The sequence below is a fragment of the Bos javanicus genome, chromosome 27 (assembly GCF_032452875.1).
Source record: "Bos javanicus breed banteng chromosome 27, ARS-OSU_banteng_1.0, whole genome shotgun sequence".
Taxonomy (NCBI): domain Eukaryota; kingdom Metazoa; phylum Chordata; class Mammalia; order Artiodactyla; family Bovidae; genus Bos; species Bos javanicus.
The window spans coordinates 38,041,931-38,061,208 of record NC_083894.1 but is presented as its reverse complement, the minus strand read 5'-3'; the positions used below and the strand labels follow the sequence as shown (position 1 = coordinate 38,061,208).

The window sequence follows — 19,278 nt, the reverse complement described above, 5'->3', positions numbered from 1 at the left end:
ATGGCACACGCCCTGTAGGGTAAACTAGAAACCCTGAAATGCACATAAACCCGTGATGATCTTGGTACTAATTTTCAGGGTCACCATCTTGCCACACCTCCTCCCACCCAGAGCTACATCCTCTTACTGAATACTCCAGCATCCCGCCTGCAGGTCCCCGAACATCCCAGGGTTTACACGCCTCCAGGTTCTGCCTTCGTCTCTCCCACTATGCAGAGCAGCCCCCGGCCTGAGCCTTCTCTGTGAAGACCTTGCTGACCCTGCGGTGGGCTGGGCCAATCTCTCCCCTGGACCACTTTAAGGTGTGACTCTGCTGTCATCACCTTCGAGGGGCAGGGGTCGTGTGTGTGACTCTGGCTGCCCCCAGCATGGATGACGCTGGCACATGGGCCCCCCAGTGAATGAACAGACTGAACATCCAAGCCTTCAGAAACCTCAGAGCTTAACTCTCCTATTACCCATCTAGCCCTCCACTTAAGAAGCTACGACACTTTGTGGGACTTCCCTGGTGGTCCAGGGGTTAAGAATCTGCCTTCTAATGCAGAGGACTCAGGCTTGATCCCTGGTCAGGGAACTAAGATCCCACACGCCATGGAGCAACTCAGCCCACGCGCCATAACTGAAGAGGCCGCGTGCTACAACGGAAGACTGCGCATGACGCAATGGAGAGCCGGTGCGTCACAAGCAAGGCTCAACGCAGCCCCACACACGTTGGAAACAGACATTCGAAAGGAAGACTGCGCACGACGCGATGGAGAGCCGGTGCGCCACAAACCAGGCTCAACACAGCCCCACACACGCAAGAAACAGACATTCGAAAGGAGGCTCTGACACTCCCGGCCACACCTAACCCACCACCTCCTCCTGGAATCTCATTTCCCCTCCACTCTGTCCTCTACCATCAGCGTCCTCCCCACAAACACCCACATCTCCAGATTGTGTTTTCCAGACCAACTGATAAGCCAGTGGAACCTCCAAGGATGGAAAGTCTATTCCTTCCCTTCATCTATGTTCACAGCAAAGATGGGGTTGAGGGCAGAAGGAGAGCCAGGCAGGACGCAGGCCAGCGTTTCCATGATGGAGCCACTCCCCTTGGGGTCCAGCCCTCCTGCACCTCAGTTCCTTCAGCTCCTTTAAGGAGGATGAAGCCACCAGGGCCAAGGTTCAGCACCCTGGCAGCCCACCTCCCCATGGACCCCCGCCCACCTCTGATCAGCAGCCCCAGTGGAAGCAGACAGATACGGATGAGAAATGCTTTACAGACCCCAGGGACTGCTGATACTCTAAGCAAAGCATAAAAGGTAATCTCAGCACTGCCCCCCAAAAGCTCCCATCCTTGAGAGAATCAGATAGAGCCTGACTAGTGATGCAGGAAACTCTGGCTGCTGCTGACAGAGACATTTACAATGTAAAGGAACTGGGGTGTGGGGGGGGTGGGGGGGGGCGGTGCTCTCTACAAAAGGGCTGTGTTCAAGGGTGTATGTGCAGAGACTTCCCTGGTGGTACAGTGGATAAGACTCCACCTACCAATGCAGGGGACACAGGTTCAATCCCTAGTCCAGGAAGATCCCACCATGGGATCCCATGGCAACTAAGCCCACGCACCACAACGACTGAGCCAGCCCTCTAGAGCCCACACGCCACAGGAGGAGAAGCCCCTGGAATGAGAAGCCCGCAAACTGCAAGCTCTCCATCCTGTCCTGCCTGCAGCCACCTCCGTGAACCATCTGCTCATCCCCCCACACCCCACCCACCACACAGAATCCTTCCTCTTTCTAATTTCTGCATCAAGACCCCCAGAGGCCCCCCCAAGCGCCCGGAAATGCACCTGAACACGTGTCTTACCTTTCCTCCCCAAGTCACAAAAAGGCACACCAAGCATCATGGCCTCAAGCACCCAGCCCTCCAGACACCCGGCCCTGGGACCTGGCTTGACTTGTCTAGCAAAGCTTAGCATCGTGGTCCTCAGGGCATCCCTGGAGGTTAAGCTGAGGCATCACAAAGGATGCAGAACACTCAGGATCCTCACTCTGCCTCAGCCTCCTGGGAACCAGCCCCTCCCCAGTCTTGGCTGCAGAGCACAGGAGGTCACTGCGCAGCGGCCACTAAGGTTTTGGAGCCACTTCCACATCCCCTTGTTTTAAAACGGGTCTCAGGGCACCATCAAAAGCTTCACTTTCTCGTGACTTTTGGCTCAGCTCCATCTCACCCTAAAATCAAATCTTGTGGCATCTGACCCACTCTTGCTTCCACTAACCCTAGAAAAGCTGGAGCAAGTGAGCTGCCCAGGCTGGTTCAGAACCACCCCACGGAGAAGGCAGACACAGCACCTCACACAGGACTCACATTATCCAGTGTTTAGATGGTTACAATAATAATTCAGGAGGCTACATTGTTTTCCTAAAAGAAATCAATCCTGAATACTTATTGGAAGGACTGATGCTGAAGCTCCAATACTCTGGCCACTCAATGAGAAGATCTGACTCACTAGAAGAGACCTGATGCTGGGAAAGATTGAAGGCAGGAGGAGAAGGGGACGACAGAGGATGAGATGGTTGGATGGCATCACCAACTTGATGGACATGAGTTTGAACAAGCTCCAGGAGATGGTGAAGGATAGGGAAGCCTGGTGCGCTGCAGTCCATGGGGTCACAACAAGTCGGACACAACTGAGTGACCAGACAACAACAAATTGTTTTATGGCTGCAGATGCCAGAGCTCTATTTAAAATATGCCATCAAAGCCAAAAGTCGTGCCACTCAGACCTGAACAGGAGGTGCTAAGCCACAAAGGGCAGTGTTCTGTTCACTTGAGATAAATGGTTGGGTTTCCAAATGCGCAGGATCTGATCATGTTTTTCTCCTTTATCTTCTTTTCCCAGATGGTTGTACCAAAGATTCATGCTATTATATGAGAATCCAATGCAAAAATCAGTGCCAGAAGAAACATCTGGAAATAGGGGTCAACATCGCTTCCTCTATCTTTTAGAGATAGATAATAATTCAGTCAGCGTGGATAACAAATTAGACGGTCATCAGCAGGCGTTCCCCTCCGCAGGTTTCACGGAACTGCAGGAAGTGGCCACGGTCAGAGAAGACTGTCAGAATCCCTCCTTTCCAGACAGCAGGATCCGGAGGACTGGGGCACCCCTCATGAACAGTCCCTCAGCAAAGCCAAGAGGAACAAAGCTGAAGCTGTGCTTTGTATTTGCAGGAGGTGGGGCCGGGTGGGCCTTGGGGGACATGAAACTCGGTCTCTGACTGAAGGACAAGGAGACCCAGCTGCTGGGAGGTGTGGGGTCTGGACCAGGGTTGCCCAGCCCACCCTGGCATCATGCCTCCTGCCCCAGGGCTGGCTTTTAAGTTGACACAACCATTATCATCCGGAAGCATTCTCAGACTTTCATTATTCCTCGTCTGAACACAAAGAACCCCCAGCCTTATCACAGGAATTCAGGGTTCAGCCAACCCGTGACCCTCGTGTGGAGACCTACAAGCGTGTGGAGCCCAGGTCTGCCCAGGGACTCCCACTCAACTGCCTGCTGACACCCAAACACAAAAGGGTCCAAAGTTAGGCTAACAAACCAAACATGTTATCTTAGAGACAGACTTCATCCTTACAAGGTTCTGTCGCTTGTTCTGATTACATGGAAAGTGAAAGTGTGAAAGCGTTAGTCATTCAGTCTGATGCTTTGTGACCCCATAAACTGTAGCCTGTCAAGCTCCTCTGTCCACGGGATTCTCCAGGCAAGAACACTAGAGTGGGGTGCCATTCCCTTCTCCAGGGGATCGTCCCGACCCAAGGATTGAACCCGGGTGTCCCCCACTGTGGGCAGGTTCTGTACCATCTGAGCCACCAGGGGAGCTGCAAACTTCGAGTTTACAAACCTAAACATGTTATCGCAAAGACAGACTTAATCCTTACAAGGTTCTGTCACTTGTTCTAATTCCTATAGAAAAAAGATTCCAAATCAGACCCTTTCTCTTCCCTTCTTTCTCCCCGACTAGGTGCAGATCAAAGAATCATGAACCAGGATTGCAAAGACCTTCATACGTAACTCAGTCCAGCCACCTCTCTGATGACAGAGTCATCAGTTACAACCTTTCAGCTATCCAGCTGATGACAGAATCCTTGTAGAGAAGGAAACCCCACTTGGTTCAGAAACATCTCTGTCTGACAGTTATTCCTTGCACTGGATTTAACTCTGCCTTCCTGCAGTTCCTGGCCAGTGGAATCTTTTGTTGACACCCATTTACTGAGAAAGTAAAAACTGCCTCCATAGTCTTTTGTGATAAGAATGAAAAAGTGGTATCAACTATGTGTACGACAATCGTACGAAATAGCTGAGTAGATGTTCCCCAAGTTTGGAAGGCGTGTGTGGACCGACCTGCCTTTGCACACAGGGTGTTGCCCACACGGGGCAGCGCGACAAGCGGTCTCTGAGAGGAAGTCAGTCATGCCACATCAGCTCAGGGACAAGAGGTCCAGGTCTCTCCTGACGGAGAACCACAGGCCTTACACTTAAGACACTGTGCACAGAAAAGCAGAGATGTCAAACACGAATGCAGATTAAAACCACAAGGGTGAACATGCCCCAGTGCAGGCGCGGACCTGTAATCAAGTTCTTTTGAAACGGTTTTGTGTGAGGGGCAACCAGGAGTTCCTTTTAAAGGATGTTTAATGATTTTCCCTGGAAGTCGGCTAGGCAAATAACAGTTGTGGAAATGTTTTATAAGCTCTCAAGCTCCCTAAAAATGAGAGGCTACAGCCTCACGATATTTTAAACACTTACCGAATGCTCACCCTGTGATTACTAGCTTCCCGGTGTGCTGAGCCTTTTAATACCTCAGAATAAATAAGTCAAAAAAATCCTGACACCTATGGATGAAAAATGGACACTTGTCATCTGCCTCTACAAGGATGACATCTGCTCCTCGTGACCAGCAGCAACCTTCTTCCAAAATGTGTTGCTTCACAGACCCCCTTCACCCAAATCACATACATCCTGACCTCCACCCCACTTCTTAGGGCTTATCCTCAGAGGTGTCTGAGATGCTGTCCCTGGCTAAAGTCCTCATTTTGCACCCAAATAAAATTTAATTCACAATTCTCAGGTTATGCTTTTTTTTTTTTTTTTTTTTTCAGTAAACACATCAAAAGCTTGGTCTTGTGTAAGATTTCTTTACCGAGCTCCAGGTATACGAAAAGAAATAATATATCAAAACTGCATTAGCTTACAGTTCACCTGTAAAGAGAAAAACGGTAAGACTGGAAGGCGTCCAAAGAGTACAGGCATGAGGAGCAGAGAGAGGGTTTCTGATACGACTAAAGGCAGTTTGTCCTGCCTGCAGGTGGACGAGATGGTCATTACAGAACCCAGTAGGGAGCATGATGAGTGGACAAGCCACGTGTCTGGGAAGTAGGTCCTATTCAGAAACAGGAGGAAAAGTTGGGCAACCTCAAAGGCAGCTCCTCTCCCAAATTATCAGCTGATTTTTGAATCGGTAACAATGGAAAAGTCAGTGAGAAGAGCCTGCAAAAAACTTCCAAGATGAGACAGCTTTCTTCTAAAACTGGCACAAACGCAAGTTAATACAAGGTTGCTCTACATCCATGAAGAAAAGAGCCATTCACTCTCAGCTTCCAGGTGCTCTGATGACCTACAGTGTGACCCAGTGGTTAAGGACCCAGATGCTGGAATCAGAATTCTGGGTTCACACCCCACTGTCACTTGGCAAGGGAGCAATTTTAGGTGATTTACTTAATCTGAGCCTCCATCCCCTCACCCCCTCCAAGGGGTCACTGTAAGTGTAAACTTGCTAAAACAGAGCTGCTGCTGCTGCTGCTACTGCTAAGTCGCTTCAGTCATGTCTGACTCTGTGCAACCCCATAGATGGCAGCCCACCAGGCTCCCCCATCCCTGGGATTCTCCAGGCAAGAGTGAGGTGGGGTGCCATTTCCTTCTCCAAAACAGAGCTAGACCAGCCTGGCGCACGTTAGTTATTATTGTTCTGTGACCTGATGAAAGGACCCTGTCTCCAGAAGTGCCTGTAAGAAGTCATAAAACGAAAACTGCCTGTCACACTCAAAACTGCTCTTGGCTAAGCTGCCATAAAACCAGTCTAAGATGGTACAAACTGGTCTAAACCAATCTAAACTGGTCTAAGCCAGTTCAAATGGGTCTAAGCTATTTCCACCTGGTCTCAGCTGGTTCGAACTGGCCTCAACCAGGTCAAACTGGTCTGAGGCTTTTTATACTGGTCCAAGCAAGTCTCAGCCAGTTCAAACAGGTCTAAACCAGCCTCAGAGGCTTTTTAAACTGGTCTAGTCTCAGCCAGCTCAAACAGGTCTAAACCAGTGTCAGAGGCTTTTTAAGTTGGTCTAAACAAGTTTCAGCCAGTTCAAACCAGTCTGAACTGGTCTAAATCAGTCCAGGCCTGGGCTCATGGTGGATTTGTGCTTGCTTCAGTCAACAGTACTGTCAGTCTGTTCCTGGCGGTGCTACCTGGTCAGCTTCCCCTCAGCTTCCTTTGTTCCCTCCTTGACTCTGCACCTTCCCTGGCCACGCTGAGTCGTCTTGCAGGTCACAGCCACTGTGGTCCCTCGTCCTTAAAGCGGCTCACACAAAGCCGTCTGTCTCATCCCCAAAGCCACCGCGGACCTCCGCAGCCCGGCCCTGCCTGGACCGGGACCCCGGGTCCCTCCCACCACTTCCCACCCCCGTGGCGAGCCGGCCAACCTTCAATGAAGTCCGAGGCCGTGTAGGGCCGCTGGTCGGGGCTGCTCTCAGCGGGGCTGTTCAGGGCCTCCACGGCCGACTGGATGGCCTCCACCAGCTCGTCCCGCTTGTCCTTGCGCACGGGCTTCTCCTCAGGGTGGCGGGTCAGGCCGGTCTCCAACTGGTACACCTTGTGCAGCGTGAAGCTGTCGAAGGGCACGGCAGCGTACTCGGTGGCCTGCTTGACGCCGGCGTGCACCTCCGCCCTGTCCACCTGCGAGCGCAGGAAGGCCAGCAGGTCGGCCTGGGCCCTGCCCGGGGCGCCCGCGGGCTCCCCCGCCAGCTGCTGCGCAGCCCTCAGCTGCTCACTCCGCTCTTGCAGCTCCTCCTGCAGCTGCGCGATCTGCCTCTTGAGGCTCCCGACGTGGTCGCGGTGACGCTCCTCCCAGCCGAGCACCGCCGCCTGGGAGCCGGCCCTGCCCGTGGGGCCGTTGGCTCTGGGTAGCCCCTGGCGCTCATCATCGCCCCTCGGCGTGCAGGCCAGCATGTAGAGGACAGACGCCGCGCAGCAGAGAAGCACGAGCAAGACCACCACCCGGGAGGCCCAGGCGAGCAGCCCCCGGCGCAGCATCCTGGCTCAGGAGTCGGCCATGCGGCCCCGGCCCGCAGGGGCGTCCCCAGACTACACCTCCGGAAGCACGCGTGCGAGGGCCCCCGAGCCGCTCTCATCCATTCCTGTCTACACCGCCACGCCTCGTTGCTGGGAGGCCACCACCACGCGCAGCACTTTCCTGACTTCCGAAGGACGAACGTGGGGGCAGAGGCAGCAAGTCGGGGAAACCATCCAAGTCGTCAGGCTCATTCCCATCGTGACCTTCCAGAGAGGATCTGGGGAGAGACAGAGGGCAATAACACTCACTCAAGACGATAACCTCCTTGTGTTCACCATGAGGGCCAATAATCAATATGCAGTGGGGTTTATGGAAAATACTGGGAACTCCTGGGCAGTTCAGTGTTAGGACTGCTACACTCTCACTGCCCTAGAGCCGGGTTCAGTCCCTGGGCAGGAAACTAAGATCTGCAAGTCATGCAATCAGCCGAAAAGAAAAAAGAATATGCTTACAACAGGTGATTAAATATTGTTTGGTGTTTCTGAATCAGAATGCAGGTACCCATTTGCAGAGGCGTGCACACAAAAAACAAAGCATGCAGAAAAAAAAAAAAAAACAGGAAGAAAAGATGGCAAAGTGTGAGCGCTCTCTTACTAGAGTAGGATTAATGGTGAGCTTTCTTTATCATGTCAGTTATCCACAATGGCACATATTATTTTCGTGGTTAAAAGGGAAAAGCAAAACTTAAATGACAATGGGATTGCAGACATGCCCTGCTCAAGCCCAGATGCAAACAGTGAGCATCCCTGATCTTGAGGGCACCCGCCCAGGGGAAGAGCTTCAGGCCGGCTCAGGGTGGTCCTCAGGCGTTCTGCTGAGCAGCACGGAAGCACCTGGAGGCTCAAATATGCCAACGCTAAGTTTGGATGGTAACATGCAGAATGAGCAGATAGTTCTTCCAGGGCAGTGGGTGATGAGTTTACAGAGAAAGGGATAAGGCTGGGAGGAGACCTGAAACACTGCTTGGTGAGAACTCAAACCCAGGATGCCTCTGCCCACCCTCCAAGAGGGATTCCCTGTCCTGGCGGCTCACCAGGAATACCCAGCCAGACCCACATGGCCTGTCACACACACACACTCTGTACCTCAACTTCACCATCCCCCCAAACAAATGCAGGGCCACCTGGCTCTGACCCACTGTCCCCCTTTCCCAGGCACCCCTTCCTCCTCCACCCATCAATGACCCTCTCTTCCTCACCCCCTCAACCCCCTCCCTTCCTCTATCCCCTTTTCTCGACTCCCTTGCCCATCTGAGCCACAAAAAAGAAAGAACAATAAATGAATCAAATAAGATTTCTTGTTTTGGGAGATTTTAATAAATTTTCCTAGATGCACTCATCTTCTTACTCAACATATCACTTCCCTGAAACGAGCTTCCTGAGGGTACTGTGTCTGGGTCATTTCAATACTTAAAAAAAATCCCTGCGATAACAAAGTTACTTTTCACATAGTCTTCACTAGACCTAGATATCCAGATTCTTGCCTCATTTACCGGTGGGCTGTCTCACTGATGGAACGGAAGAACTCTAGGCAATTAGTAGCTTCTGGGCCCCAGGGAAAAGGAGGAGGTGATCCTTCTGCACCCTCCGTGTGCTGAAAATGCAGCAAACAGCAGGGTCACTGAGTCTGAGTAGTCGTCCCTTTGTCCTGCAGCCACAGCCGGGGGTTTTTCTCTCCTGCTCCTCAGGGGATGTGCCTCGTATGATATTACTGTTACCAAAATAGCTGATTTCCCAATTTTCCGTTAAGATGCAACACCTAACATTCTCTCCAATGTCTCCCTTGGCCTGAGGATTCTCCAGCCTATACTTTAGCACAGTACCTGGGTATCGGTGTCGAGTTTAAAGTGCATGTTTAGTGCATGTTTCCGTCTGATGAAAATCCCAGGATTTATGTAATTACTGTAATTCTGTGATTAAAAACATCTCAGCTTGGGAATTCAGGCACCGTGCTGTTTTTAATGACATCCCTTGGATTAACTCATTATATGCGAGTACTAACTCATTATATGCGAGTACTAAATTACCAGTGAAGACACGTTACCATGTTATTCGGCCACTTTAAAAGACTTTTACTTTAAATGGATTGTCACTAAAGACCAAATAAGCAAGTCAAAAAAAACCCAAACAAACAAATGGAACATTCAACACCATTAATTGTGCTGGGGAAACAAAGTATGCAATCTTTCTAATGTTTCGAATGGAATAATTGTTGTATTTGCATAATAAATTGAAATCATGTTGGTTAACTGAAGCAGTGCATTAAAGCAATGGTTAAAAATTTTTAAAACTGTACAATAATTATTTTGTTCCGTTCCATAAATCTCTTGAAAGTCTAGTCCAGCTTTTGAAGTTGACTAGTATAAATTTCAAAGTTATTTGGTATTTCACTCTTTGAGATATAAAAGGAGGAAAAAAACAGGCTTAGTAAGAAATGACTTTTTAAAAGAATCAAAAGCCATAAAAATTACTGCCAAGGGAGCAGTGATGGATTGCTCCTCTTAAAGGTCAGGAGCGGATAAGGTACATCAGCCACAAAACTCCGCACCTCTCAGCACGCAGTGGTTTTCGATGTTTCTAGCAATCTATCCTGTAATCAAAATAGTAAACTGGTTGCACGTTTGCCTGCTGGATTCAGGAGGCTTATCCTCCCCACTCCTGCTTCTATGGCGACATCGTATTTTTCATCTGTAGCAAAGGTGTTACCTTCCCAGCTCTACCACATACACGTGCGGGACGCCTCAATGAGATACAGCCATACAACCCGGACCAAACTACAAGCAAACCACAAAGGCCCAGCCTCTCCCGCTCTCTGCAGAGGTGTTGGGAGAATGAAAGAGTTAACATTTACACTGTGTTTACAGCTGCAGATGGAGCCCACCATGTAATTACCAGGCACTATCATCAGAGACAGTGAAAATACAGCTGTTACCATCCCAGCAGCATTGTGCTACTATTTAAAAAACAGAAAAGGCACCCAGATTTCAGAGGAGTTCCATCTTTGGGGTAGTCAGGGGCGAGACCTGATGGGAAGAGCCAACTCACTGGAAAAGCCCCTGATGCTGTGATCGAAGGCAAGAGAAGAGGGCAAGAGAGGATGAGATGGTTGGACGGCACCAATGGATATGAACTTGGGCAAACTGAAAGATGGTGAGGTACAGGGTAGCCTGGTGTGCTGCAGTCCATGGGGTCACAGAGTCAGACGTGACCTGGCAACTGAACAACAACAAAGTCCTCTCAGTAACCAACCTTAGGACGAGTAAAAGGGAGGTGCATGTTCCTACTTTTTAACTACAAAAAAATCCTCAGGCTCCTTGCATCTGCTAGCTATATTTTACTGTTTTTAAATCTTTTTTTACCTTATTGTCATTGCAATTAGCATTAGATTTTTCTGGTACTCTAGTTAGTAGAGCAAAGTTAAGGATGATTTTTTGTTGTTGTTCATTGATTAGAGAGAAAAAAACAAGAGCATAAATGTATCAGACATTTCAAAATGCTGTTTTACAAAATAACCAAATATTAGGTTTTTTTTAATCCTGGTTAAAAGTAGACATAAAGTAATGATATCACTGTGAAGTCAAGCAAGGGCATACACTGTGTGTCTGTTTTTCAGAAAAGTTCAAGAAAATAAACCATGGAGATAGCTTTAAAGCAAAAGTCTGACTCAAATCCAGTACTTTAGAGAAAAGTCCACCTGAGAAGTAATACTTTTTTTCTTTTCTCTTCACCCAGTCGTGTCTGACTCTTTGCGACCCCGTGCACTGTAGCCCACCAGGCACCTCTGTCCATGGGATTTCCCAGGAAAGAATACTGGAGTAGGTTGCCATTCCCTTCTCCAGGGGATCTTCCTGACCCAGGTCTCCTGCACTGCAGGCAGATTCTTTACCGTCTGAGCCACCGAGGAAGCCCTTTTACTCCCCTGCCACCTTCGCTTCAAAGGTCCATCCTTCCCAAGAGCTCCCCCCAGGCTTCCCTGCCCCAGCCAAATCCCCAGGGATGTTCTGTGACGCACACCATCCAAAAAGCACAGCACTTATCGACTAGACTGAAGGGACAGCCAAGCACAGTGGCTTTGCTGCTGTTTTTACAACCTCTGAGCAACAGAAGGGAAGGCGGAGGTTCCTCCAAGGTCCGCTGCGAGGGCAGACGATGCTGCAGAGCAGTGCTCGCCACATCACCCAGGGCAGAGCCCACTCAGTGCAAGGTCCCTCCCCAAACTCTCGGGCCAGACAGGGGCTCTCGGGACAGGCAGACTGACCCTAAGAGCTCTGCCCTGGGGTATGCAGGCAGGGGGCTGCTTAAGGAATTTCTTTCTGAATAGTCAAGGCGGAGAGTCTGAAAGACACAAGGGCCTAAGCCAAGGGGCCCAGCCATGGGGTGGGTTTCTCAGACTCCAGCTGCAAGCCATCTGACAGCCTGCGCTGACCAGCAAGTGTCTGGGGCAGCCCCAGGCCTCCAGAGAGCACAGCAAGGGCCCAAGACGGGGAAGAATCCAGGAGGCTCTCGCTGTTCATCCTCGCTGTTACTGAGCATCTGCTAGTACCCTGCCGACAAGAAGTTACAGGAGATGAAAAGGGGACCGAGCCCAAGTTCCAGGAGCAAGTTCATGAGCTTGCAGGGGAACGAAGCCCTTTGCCAATAACTGTAACACGAACCCTTAACAGCCAAACTACACTGAGACAGATATCATCGCTAATGCCATGTTCCCTCCTACCAAATGTATGGGGGATAGGGTTGAGAAGTATAAAAAAATAAATTTCAAAATGACAAGAGCTTAAAATAAATGTTAGGTATCTACAACATTCCTTAAGATAGGCAAGCGGCTACAGGGACTGTGTATCCTTTCATCTTAGAGTGGAAACAGAGTGAAATGAAGACACGTCTTAAGTTTGGTCCAGGGTCTAACAGTCACCGAAAATGAGGAGAGTAGACATTACAATTTCTACAGCCAGGACAGAAGCGCTGTTAGATGCGTGTCCCGGTTTCACGCTACAGATGCCAGGGGACATTTCGGTCAGCAGGGCTGTGGCCTGCGACAGAGAGAGCCTTCCAAGAGGCCTCTACGAGTGTCCCTGAGAAGTTCACACATGCTGAGGACCGCAGGACAAGCCCCGCTGTGAGACGCAGCCATGACGGCAGCAGGCAGAAGGGTCAGGGCTCAGTGGTGAGGCCATGCCAGGCAGCCCTACTCGGCACAGTGACAGGCCTGAGTGACAAAGGAGCCCGTTCAGGGCATGGCCATAAAGGCCCCGGGACAGCTCCACCCTGGGCACACGCCCAGCCAGAAGGGCGGGAGTGAAGAAAAGCAACCGCGTGTCCTGAGCCAGGAAGCAGGGGACCAGGGCCCCAGGCCACCCTGTGCAGCGGCTCCTTGAGGGACACAGACAATTGGCTCTTTGAAAGCAGGGGCACGGCAGACCCTCGGTGGCAGGATTAGCTGTACTAATGGAAAATCTATGGATGGAGGAGCCTGGTGGGCTGCAGTCCACGGGGTCGCTAAGAGTCGGACACGACTGAGCAACTTCACTTTCACTTTTTACTTTCATGCATTGGAGAAGGAAATCGTAACCCACTCCAGTGTTCTTGCCTGGAGAATCCCAGGGACGGGGGAGCCTGATGGGCTGCCGCCTATGGGGTCGCACAGAGTTGGACACGACTGAAGCGAGTTAGCAGCAGCAGCAGCAACGGAGCATAAATCGAGGTCCCATCTCCTGGGTAAGCACACTATCCTGAATGTGTGTGCAGAAGGCATCATGCAAGGACACTTATTCAGACAGACTTCAGATGCTCTCAGAAACATATATAAAGTGACTCTGTAAGCCTCGCCCTGGAAAAGCCCCTGATGCTGGGAAAGACTGAGGGCAAGAGGAGGAGGGGGTGACAGAGGATGAGATGGTTGGATGGCATCACCAACTCAATGGACATGAGTTTGAGCAAGCTCCAGGAGTTGGTGATGGACAGGGAGGCCTGGCGTGCTGCAGTCCATGGGGTCGCAAAGAGTCGGACACGACTGAGTGACTGAACAACAACAAACCCTTGGCCTGCCTCAGCGCTGCAGGAATTCTCTCTGCTTCCACTTAGCTCCCGTATGCACCAGGCAGCTCCCAGCATGGCCTGGCATCCCTGCCTCCCTGTCGGCCTGGGGCACGTGTGAGGGGCCAAGGCCACCCGCAGGAGTGTGGGAAATTCTGCAGAATCCAGCAAAAGGCAGACCAAAGCCACTCCGGGAGCTGAAGACACCCAGCTCCCAGCCCCACCTCCCTGCCTCCTGTGAACACACTACTTTCTAACTCTTTCCCACCCGGTCTCTTAGAGATGCAACTCCTGCCGCAGCGTCGTGTGGTCCAGAGCAAGCTGCCTCTTGTTCACATCTGCCACTTTAGGGCTGAGATGTTGCAGGGACGTTAAAACTGCCGGAAAATGAGCATATTCTTCCCAAATCACACCCCCGGGGAGCTGAGGAGCTGCACTTCTCCGGCATCGCACATCTTTCTGCAACACAAGCGTCTCTTCTCCAGGCGGCTTGAGTCAGCACTCATCCTGTGCCAAGCACTGTCAGCCTCGGGGTGCTTCTGACGGCAGCTGAGGAGCGCAGGGAAGATCAGTGTCGCTGTCCACACAGGACCAGGTGAGGGCCAGCAGGGCACAGCCTTCACCTGGCATCACAGTGTCAGTGTGGTCGGGGAGCATCCTCACAGCCTCCCCAGCCTGATGCCAGGCTGCCCGGCCCAAGGCTCTGTCCACGACAGGCTTTGAGGGCCATGCTCCTCCTCCACCCCCGGATCAGTGGTCTCCAAGCTGATGGATGTAAACAGCTCGGCATGCCCGGCAGGAAGTGACCAGTGAGTGAGGACCAAATGTCTAATGAATTCATTGACAAGCTACACACCAATCTTACAATACTGCTGAGTTACATGTTCACAAAACAATACCCCGACAACAATGAATCATGAAAAACGCTTTGAATGTCTTCTCACTCCAATGGACCATCCTGGGCTCCCCCGGGACCTGCTTCTGGCTCCCACATAACTGCCCTCCTCACCGCCTTTCATTCCGGTATCCCCAGGACACAAAACTGCAGCCCCACCCACCCAGGGCCCAGTGCAGGCTCCCAATCCGCGGGGTGACCTGCCTGCCTCTGGAGCCCTGGCGCCATCCCAGGGTCTCCAACACCAACCGCCAGACACTGCCTGGCCCCAACCACGAGCATGCTTCCCTCCCTTCCAACCTGGAGGACCTGGACCTCATGGCCTTCAAGATGCCCTGAGGGTCCTCCCTGTAACCAGATCCAGAGGGGGTTCCCCACGGCCCAGAGGGATGGAAAGCCCCTTGCTGGGAGGCACCCCTCCAGCACCCGCATCTCCATACTGCTTGGAAGGAATCCTTCTGCTTCCGTTTTCCCTACTTTGAAGCAGAGACAGGGAAATGCAGAAAAAAGACACTAGGGTCTGCTAACCAGAAAATGAATGCAGAGATGAGTCACAACTCTGAAAGCTGAAAAGCCAGGAAACAGGCCAGCCCTCCGTGCTGATCGCTTTGCATTTTGGCTTCTAATTTGCCAGTGAATATTTGAAAGAGAGGGTCTTCCTGAAATACACGTAGATCTTCCTTCCCATCCCCCTTGCCACCTCTGCCCTTGTTTCAGGAGCATCTAAGGGGGTCAGTCGGCACAGGTGGGGGCCGTGGAACCTGGAGGCGGGGGTGACAAGAGAGAAAGGTTCCACACGAGAACACAGGGCTCACGCTGCGTGGTCTCGGCCCACGAAGAAGCTCTTCCTGGCAGGAAGATGCCCCAAGCATAAGAGCAGGGCTGAGTCAGCTGCCAAAGAGACCTGTCCTGTCTCTGTCTGCCCCTCTGTCCCGCCTGGTCTCTGGGGCTGGTGGGGCCGCCTGAGAAACCTGGCTCCCAGCCCCTCCCAGTGCTTACAATCAATCACACCCACTTAGCATCTGCTCTGGGCCAGACCCCAGATTAAGCAGTTTATAAACATTATCTCATTTAATCCTCAAAACAATCTCATTAACGATAAGGACACTGAGGCTGACAGCAGTGAGGTCACTAGCCCCCGGTGCAGAACCGGCCAGCAGCCAAGCCCCGCATCAAATCCGGCTCAGTCTTGATGCCAAACCGGGCTGGTACCCACCAGGCTGTGCCGTTCACTACCCTCAGGAATCCCGAACTGCTTGCTGCGACCCGCCCCTCCTCCTGCACCCGACCTGTCCAATTTTTCTTGCTTCTAAGCACCCAGTGGATCTTGCCTGGCCTCTCAGACGTGGTACAGAGCAGTCATTTTTCTCCATCATGTTTTGTCTCCCCATTTGGCTGTGGTTTGTATGTCCGCATCCCCTTAGCAGCTCTGCAAACTCACAGTGTCCCTGGAAATACCGGGGATCCCGGGCGTGCCTGGGGCCCCCCAGTGGGGCCGGGGACAGAACAAGCCTGCAACAGCCAGAGGCCTCTGAGCAGATGCCAGGAGCCCTACCCCACGCATCAGGTTTAAGACAGCGCAACTAAAATGCACTCCGGCAAGGGGAATTTCTTCTTCGAAAGGAGAAAAACAGGACATCTCTTGGTCAGTTAACCGAGATGCTGGCTGGACTCACTACGAGCTCTCTTCTGCCAAACACCGAATTCTCCCTTCCTTCCTCCAGAGGCTGGTGAAGGGGCTGCCCGTGCAATGGCCATCACCACACGTCACCTATGCTCCCGTGCAGGCAGAAGCCACCCTGGAAAGTGACATCGCTGGAGACTCAGGGAAGTGCACCCCTGGGGAGACCACGTCCCGAGGTCACACAGTCCAGCTTCCGGGGAAAGGCGTGCTGGTAATCAACACGGAGAGGACTAATTAAAAGTGAGCAGGGCTCTGTGCCAAGCCCTCCTAGCCAAGAGCGGCAGGCAAGCAGGGCCCCCACGCAGATGCGGGGCGGAGTCGCTGGGTGGTAAACACCAGCTCCCCGGAGGTGGGAGGCGTGAGTCACCCTCCCTGAGCTGTGAAGGCCGAGGATGGGGGCGGGCGCTCAGGCTCACTTACAGGGAGGGCAGAAGAGAGGGGGAAAGCTGAGCTCTCGTGCACCGATTAGCAGATCGGAGGAGGGAGGAGAAGAAGAGGATGAGAAACAAGCGTCACCAAATGCCTCCCCTGCACCCCAGCCCCGTCTTGAAAACACTTTCAGACACAGAGCGGCTGCACACCCACCGAGCAGGTGACAAGTCCCAGGCAGGGACCTGATGGCCTTTCAGGCAGCCCAGCAGCTCCCCCAAGGACATTCCAAGAATCACTGCCCCTCAAGCATCATCTGCCGTCTCCCGTGAACCTCACGCGAGTTGGTGATCCCGATCTCGAGAGTAGGACACCGGACTTCGGGGAGATCTGAGACTTTCCCACACGGCCGGGAGCCTCCACACCCCCAAGGGCGTCGACGCCCATCAGCACGACACCCCAGAGCACAGACAGAGTGAGCACACTTACAGAATCAGACCACGGTGGCAAAGGGGAGGCGATGCCCACGAGCAGGGCCACAGGGAAGTGCAGGCAGGCAGGCAGCGAACATGTGCGCCAGGGAAAGCTCTCCAAAGAGCACCAACAGCCGCCAAGGCGAAGCGGAACCAGACACCAGCCGCTGAGAGCGCGAGACAGCAGAGCTTGGGTCTGGAGGGGGAGAAGCGGGGAGGGGTGCCCAGGGCCTCTCCCCTCCCCCCCTGGGCTCCCCTGGGGGAGACCCCACATTAGGGCAAACAGTGGCGACCCACGGCTCTCTCCTGGCCCCGTGGACACCCTGTTGACACCCCGTGGCTACGCAAGCCGCCCCCCGCCAGGGTTGACACTCATTTTCCGGCACCAGCCGTGTGATGTGTGAGTGTGGCTGCCCCAGGTCTCCGGAAAGAAGCGGGTGAGCACAGCCGCTCCCCAACCCTGCCACGGCCCCAGAGGAGCAACCGACCCCCAGACACATCCTGAATCAAAAGTGCTGGGACCCACCCTGTGGAGGCCAGCAACGCATTTTGCTGGCTTGTGTGAAGCCTAGGAGTCAACCACTGTCCTGAGTCAAGACAAAATGACCACCTGACTCAGCTCGGTCCTCCAACCTGGTCCTTTCCCACCAAGAAGTAGGCACCAGCACACACACGGGGCCGTGCTTCCACAAAGCGGGCCTTACCGAACAGGACTGAGACAGCAAGGCCTGCACAGCAGTTAGAAATCCCATGGAGCCAGGTCAGCAGAGTATGAGTGCAGAAAAGAACCAGCAATGCTGAAAAATATACTATTAGTGCAATATCGTATAAGTGAAAGATGTAGCATTATTTTCACAAAAATAAAACCTCGGGTTGATCACAGACCATATTTAAAGTCCAGCTGCGGCCCACCATACCATAAGCCCCTCCGCTGGTATGCCCCGGCATCCCTTGGCTTGAACCCGGACACCAAGCCTCTCCTGCCTCCACTATTTCTGCTGAGGTGGCCAACTGATCACTAGGGGACTAGCTAAAAGCATTTCCAGATATCACTCCTAGAAAGAAAGTTACTGGCAATGAAAACTGTCCTATTTCTACATGAGATAAATGACACAGGGTGCTTATTTAATCCAAGTTTGTTATTCAGTTTAATACTTCTTAATATTCCCCTAACATCCCTCTGCTTCATTCTTAAAATATCCCCTGGCCCTCCTGGAAACTTTCCTGTCTAGGACCCCACTCTACTTGCCTCTTCTTCCTGCTTCTCTGATGTCTCCGATGAGGTAGGTTCTATTAACATCATACCCATTTTGCAGGTAAGGTCACTGAGGCAGAGGTTAGTCACTGCCTCAGGTCACCCAGCAACGAAAGGGTAGAAGTGGGTTTCCAGCCCAGGCAGCATGGCCCTACTGTCTGTCTCTCCATCACCAGGCCCTGTGGCTTCTCTGCCACTTGGTGTTGTTGTCACTAAGTCATGTCCAACTCTTCTGTGACCCCATGGACTGCAGCCCGCCAGGTTTCTGGGTCCATGGGATTTTCCAGGCAAGAATACTGGAGTGAGTTACTGTTTCCTTCCCAGGAGAATCTTCCTGACCCAGGGATCCAACCCACGTCTTCTGCACTGGCAGGCGGATTCTTTACCACTGAGCCACCCGGGGAGCCCTTCTCTACCCTGTACTGTGTGCTTTTAAGAGGCCTGGGCCTTGTAGAGGGAAAGCACAGAACCTGGCCAGGGAGCAAGGCTGGTGTATCAGGGGACCGGAATACAAGGAACTGGCCGGGCTGGCACCCTGACCTCAGACTTCCGGCCTCCAGAGCTGTGAGAATTAAACACGTGCTGTTTGAGCCACATTGTCTATGGTGTCGTAAGAGGGGTCTGTGCGGAGACAAGCCTTCTGTCGCCATAGGGCATCTGCACTATGGCCTACAGGCAGTGGTCAGCCAGCTGGCTACCTTTCTTGAACAGGAGTCATTGTGAGCTAAACTGAATTTCAGCAAACGGACAGTGCTGAGAGGCCCCAGAGAAAGGCGATCGGCACTGGGCAGATGGGCCTGAGGTCAGTGCGCCTCTGAGGGGTGGAGTAAGGCAAGTGGAGCCAGCAGCACTCAGTGTGGGGGATGGAGGTTCTAGAAAGGTCCGTTGGGTTCCATCTCCAGGACCTGGACTGGAGACCGGCCTGACAGGGAGAGGGAGCATCCACGGAGGAGGAGGGTGCCGGGTGGAGCTCTGGGAAAGGACAGGCTCATGGGGAGATCAGCAGAAAGAGGGGTCTCGTTCTGGACACGCCCGGTTGCTGAGGTGGGGGCCGTGGGGTTGGAGGGGGATCAGTCTGGCACAGCCATCGTTTCACCAACCAGAAAGGTGAGCCTGGAAGAAACAGCTGCTGTTGAGACAAAGTGATGGGGTCAGCATAAAGCACAGTCAGAAGCAGACGC

At 52.6% G+C, this 19,278-nt stretch overlaps 1 protein-coding gene across 7 annotated transcripts in view; it reads right to left on the bottom strand.

The window, feature by feature from the left end:
* The window catches only part of CSGALNACT1 (chondroitin sulfate N-acetylgalactosaminyltransferase 1), a 337,768-nt gene that overhangs the window by 74,534 nt on the left and 243,956 nt on the right, over window positions 1-19,278 (bottom strand). For 5 of the 7 annotated variants that reach the window (XM_061404634.1, XM_061404638.1, XM_061404636.1 and 2 more), the window contains one exon: window positions 6,740-7,606. In XM_061404634.1, coding sequence (XP_061260618.1) covers window positions 6,740-7,349 — 610 coding nt within the window. In that variant the 5' untranslated portion in view covers window positions 7,350-7,606. The other 2 variants (XM_061404642.1, XM_061404639.1) reach the window with 2 other exon arrangements.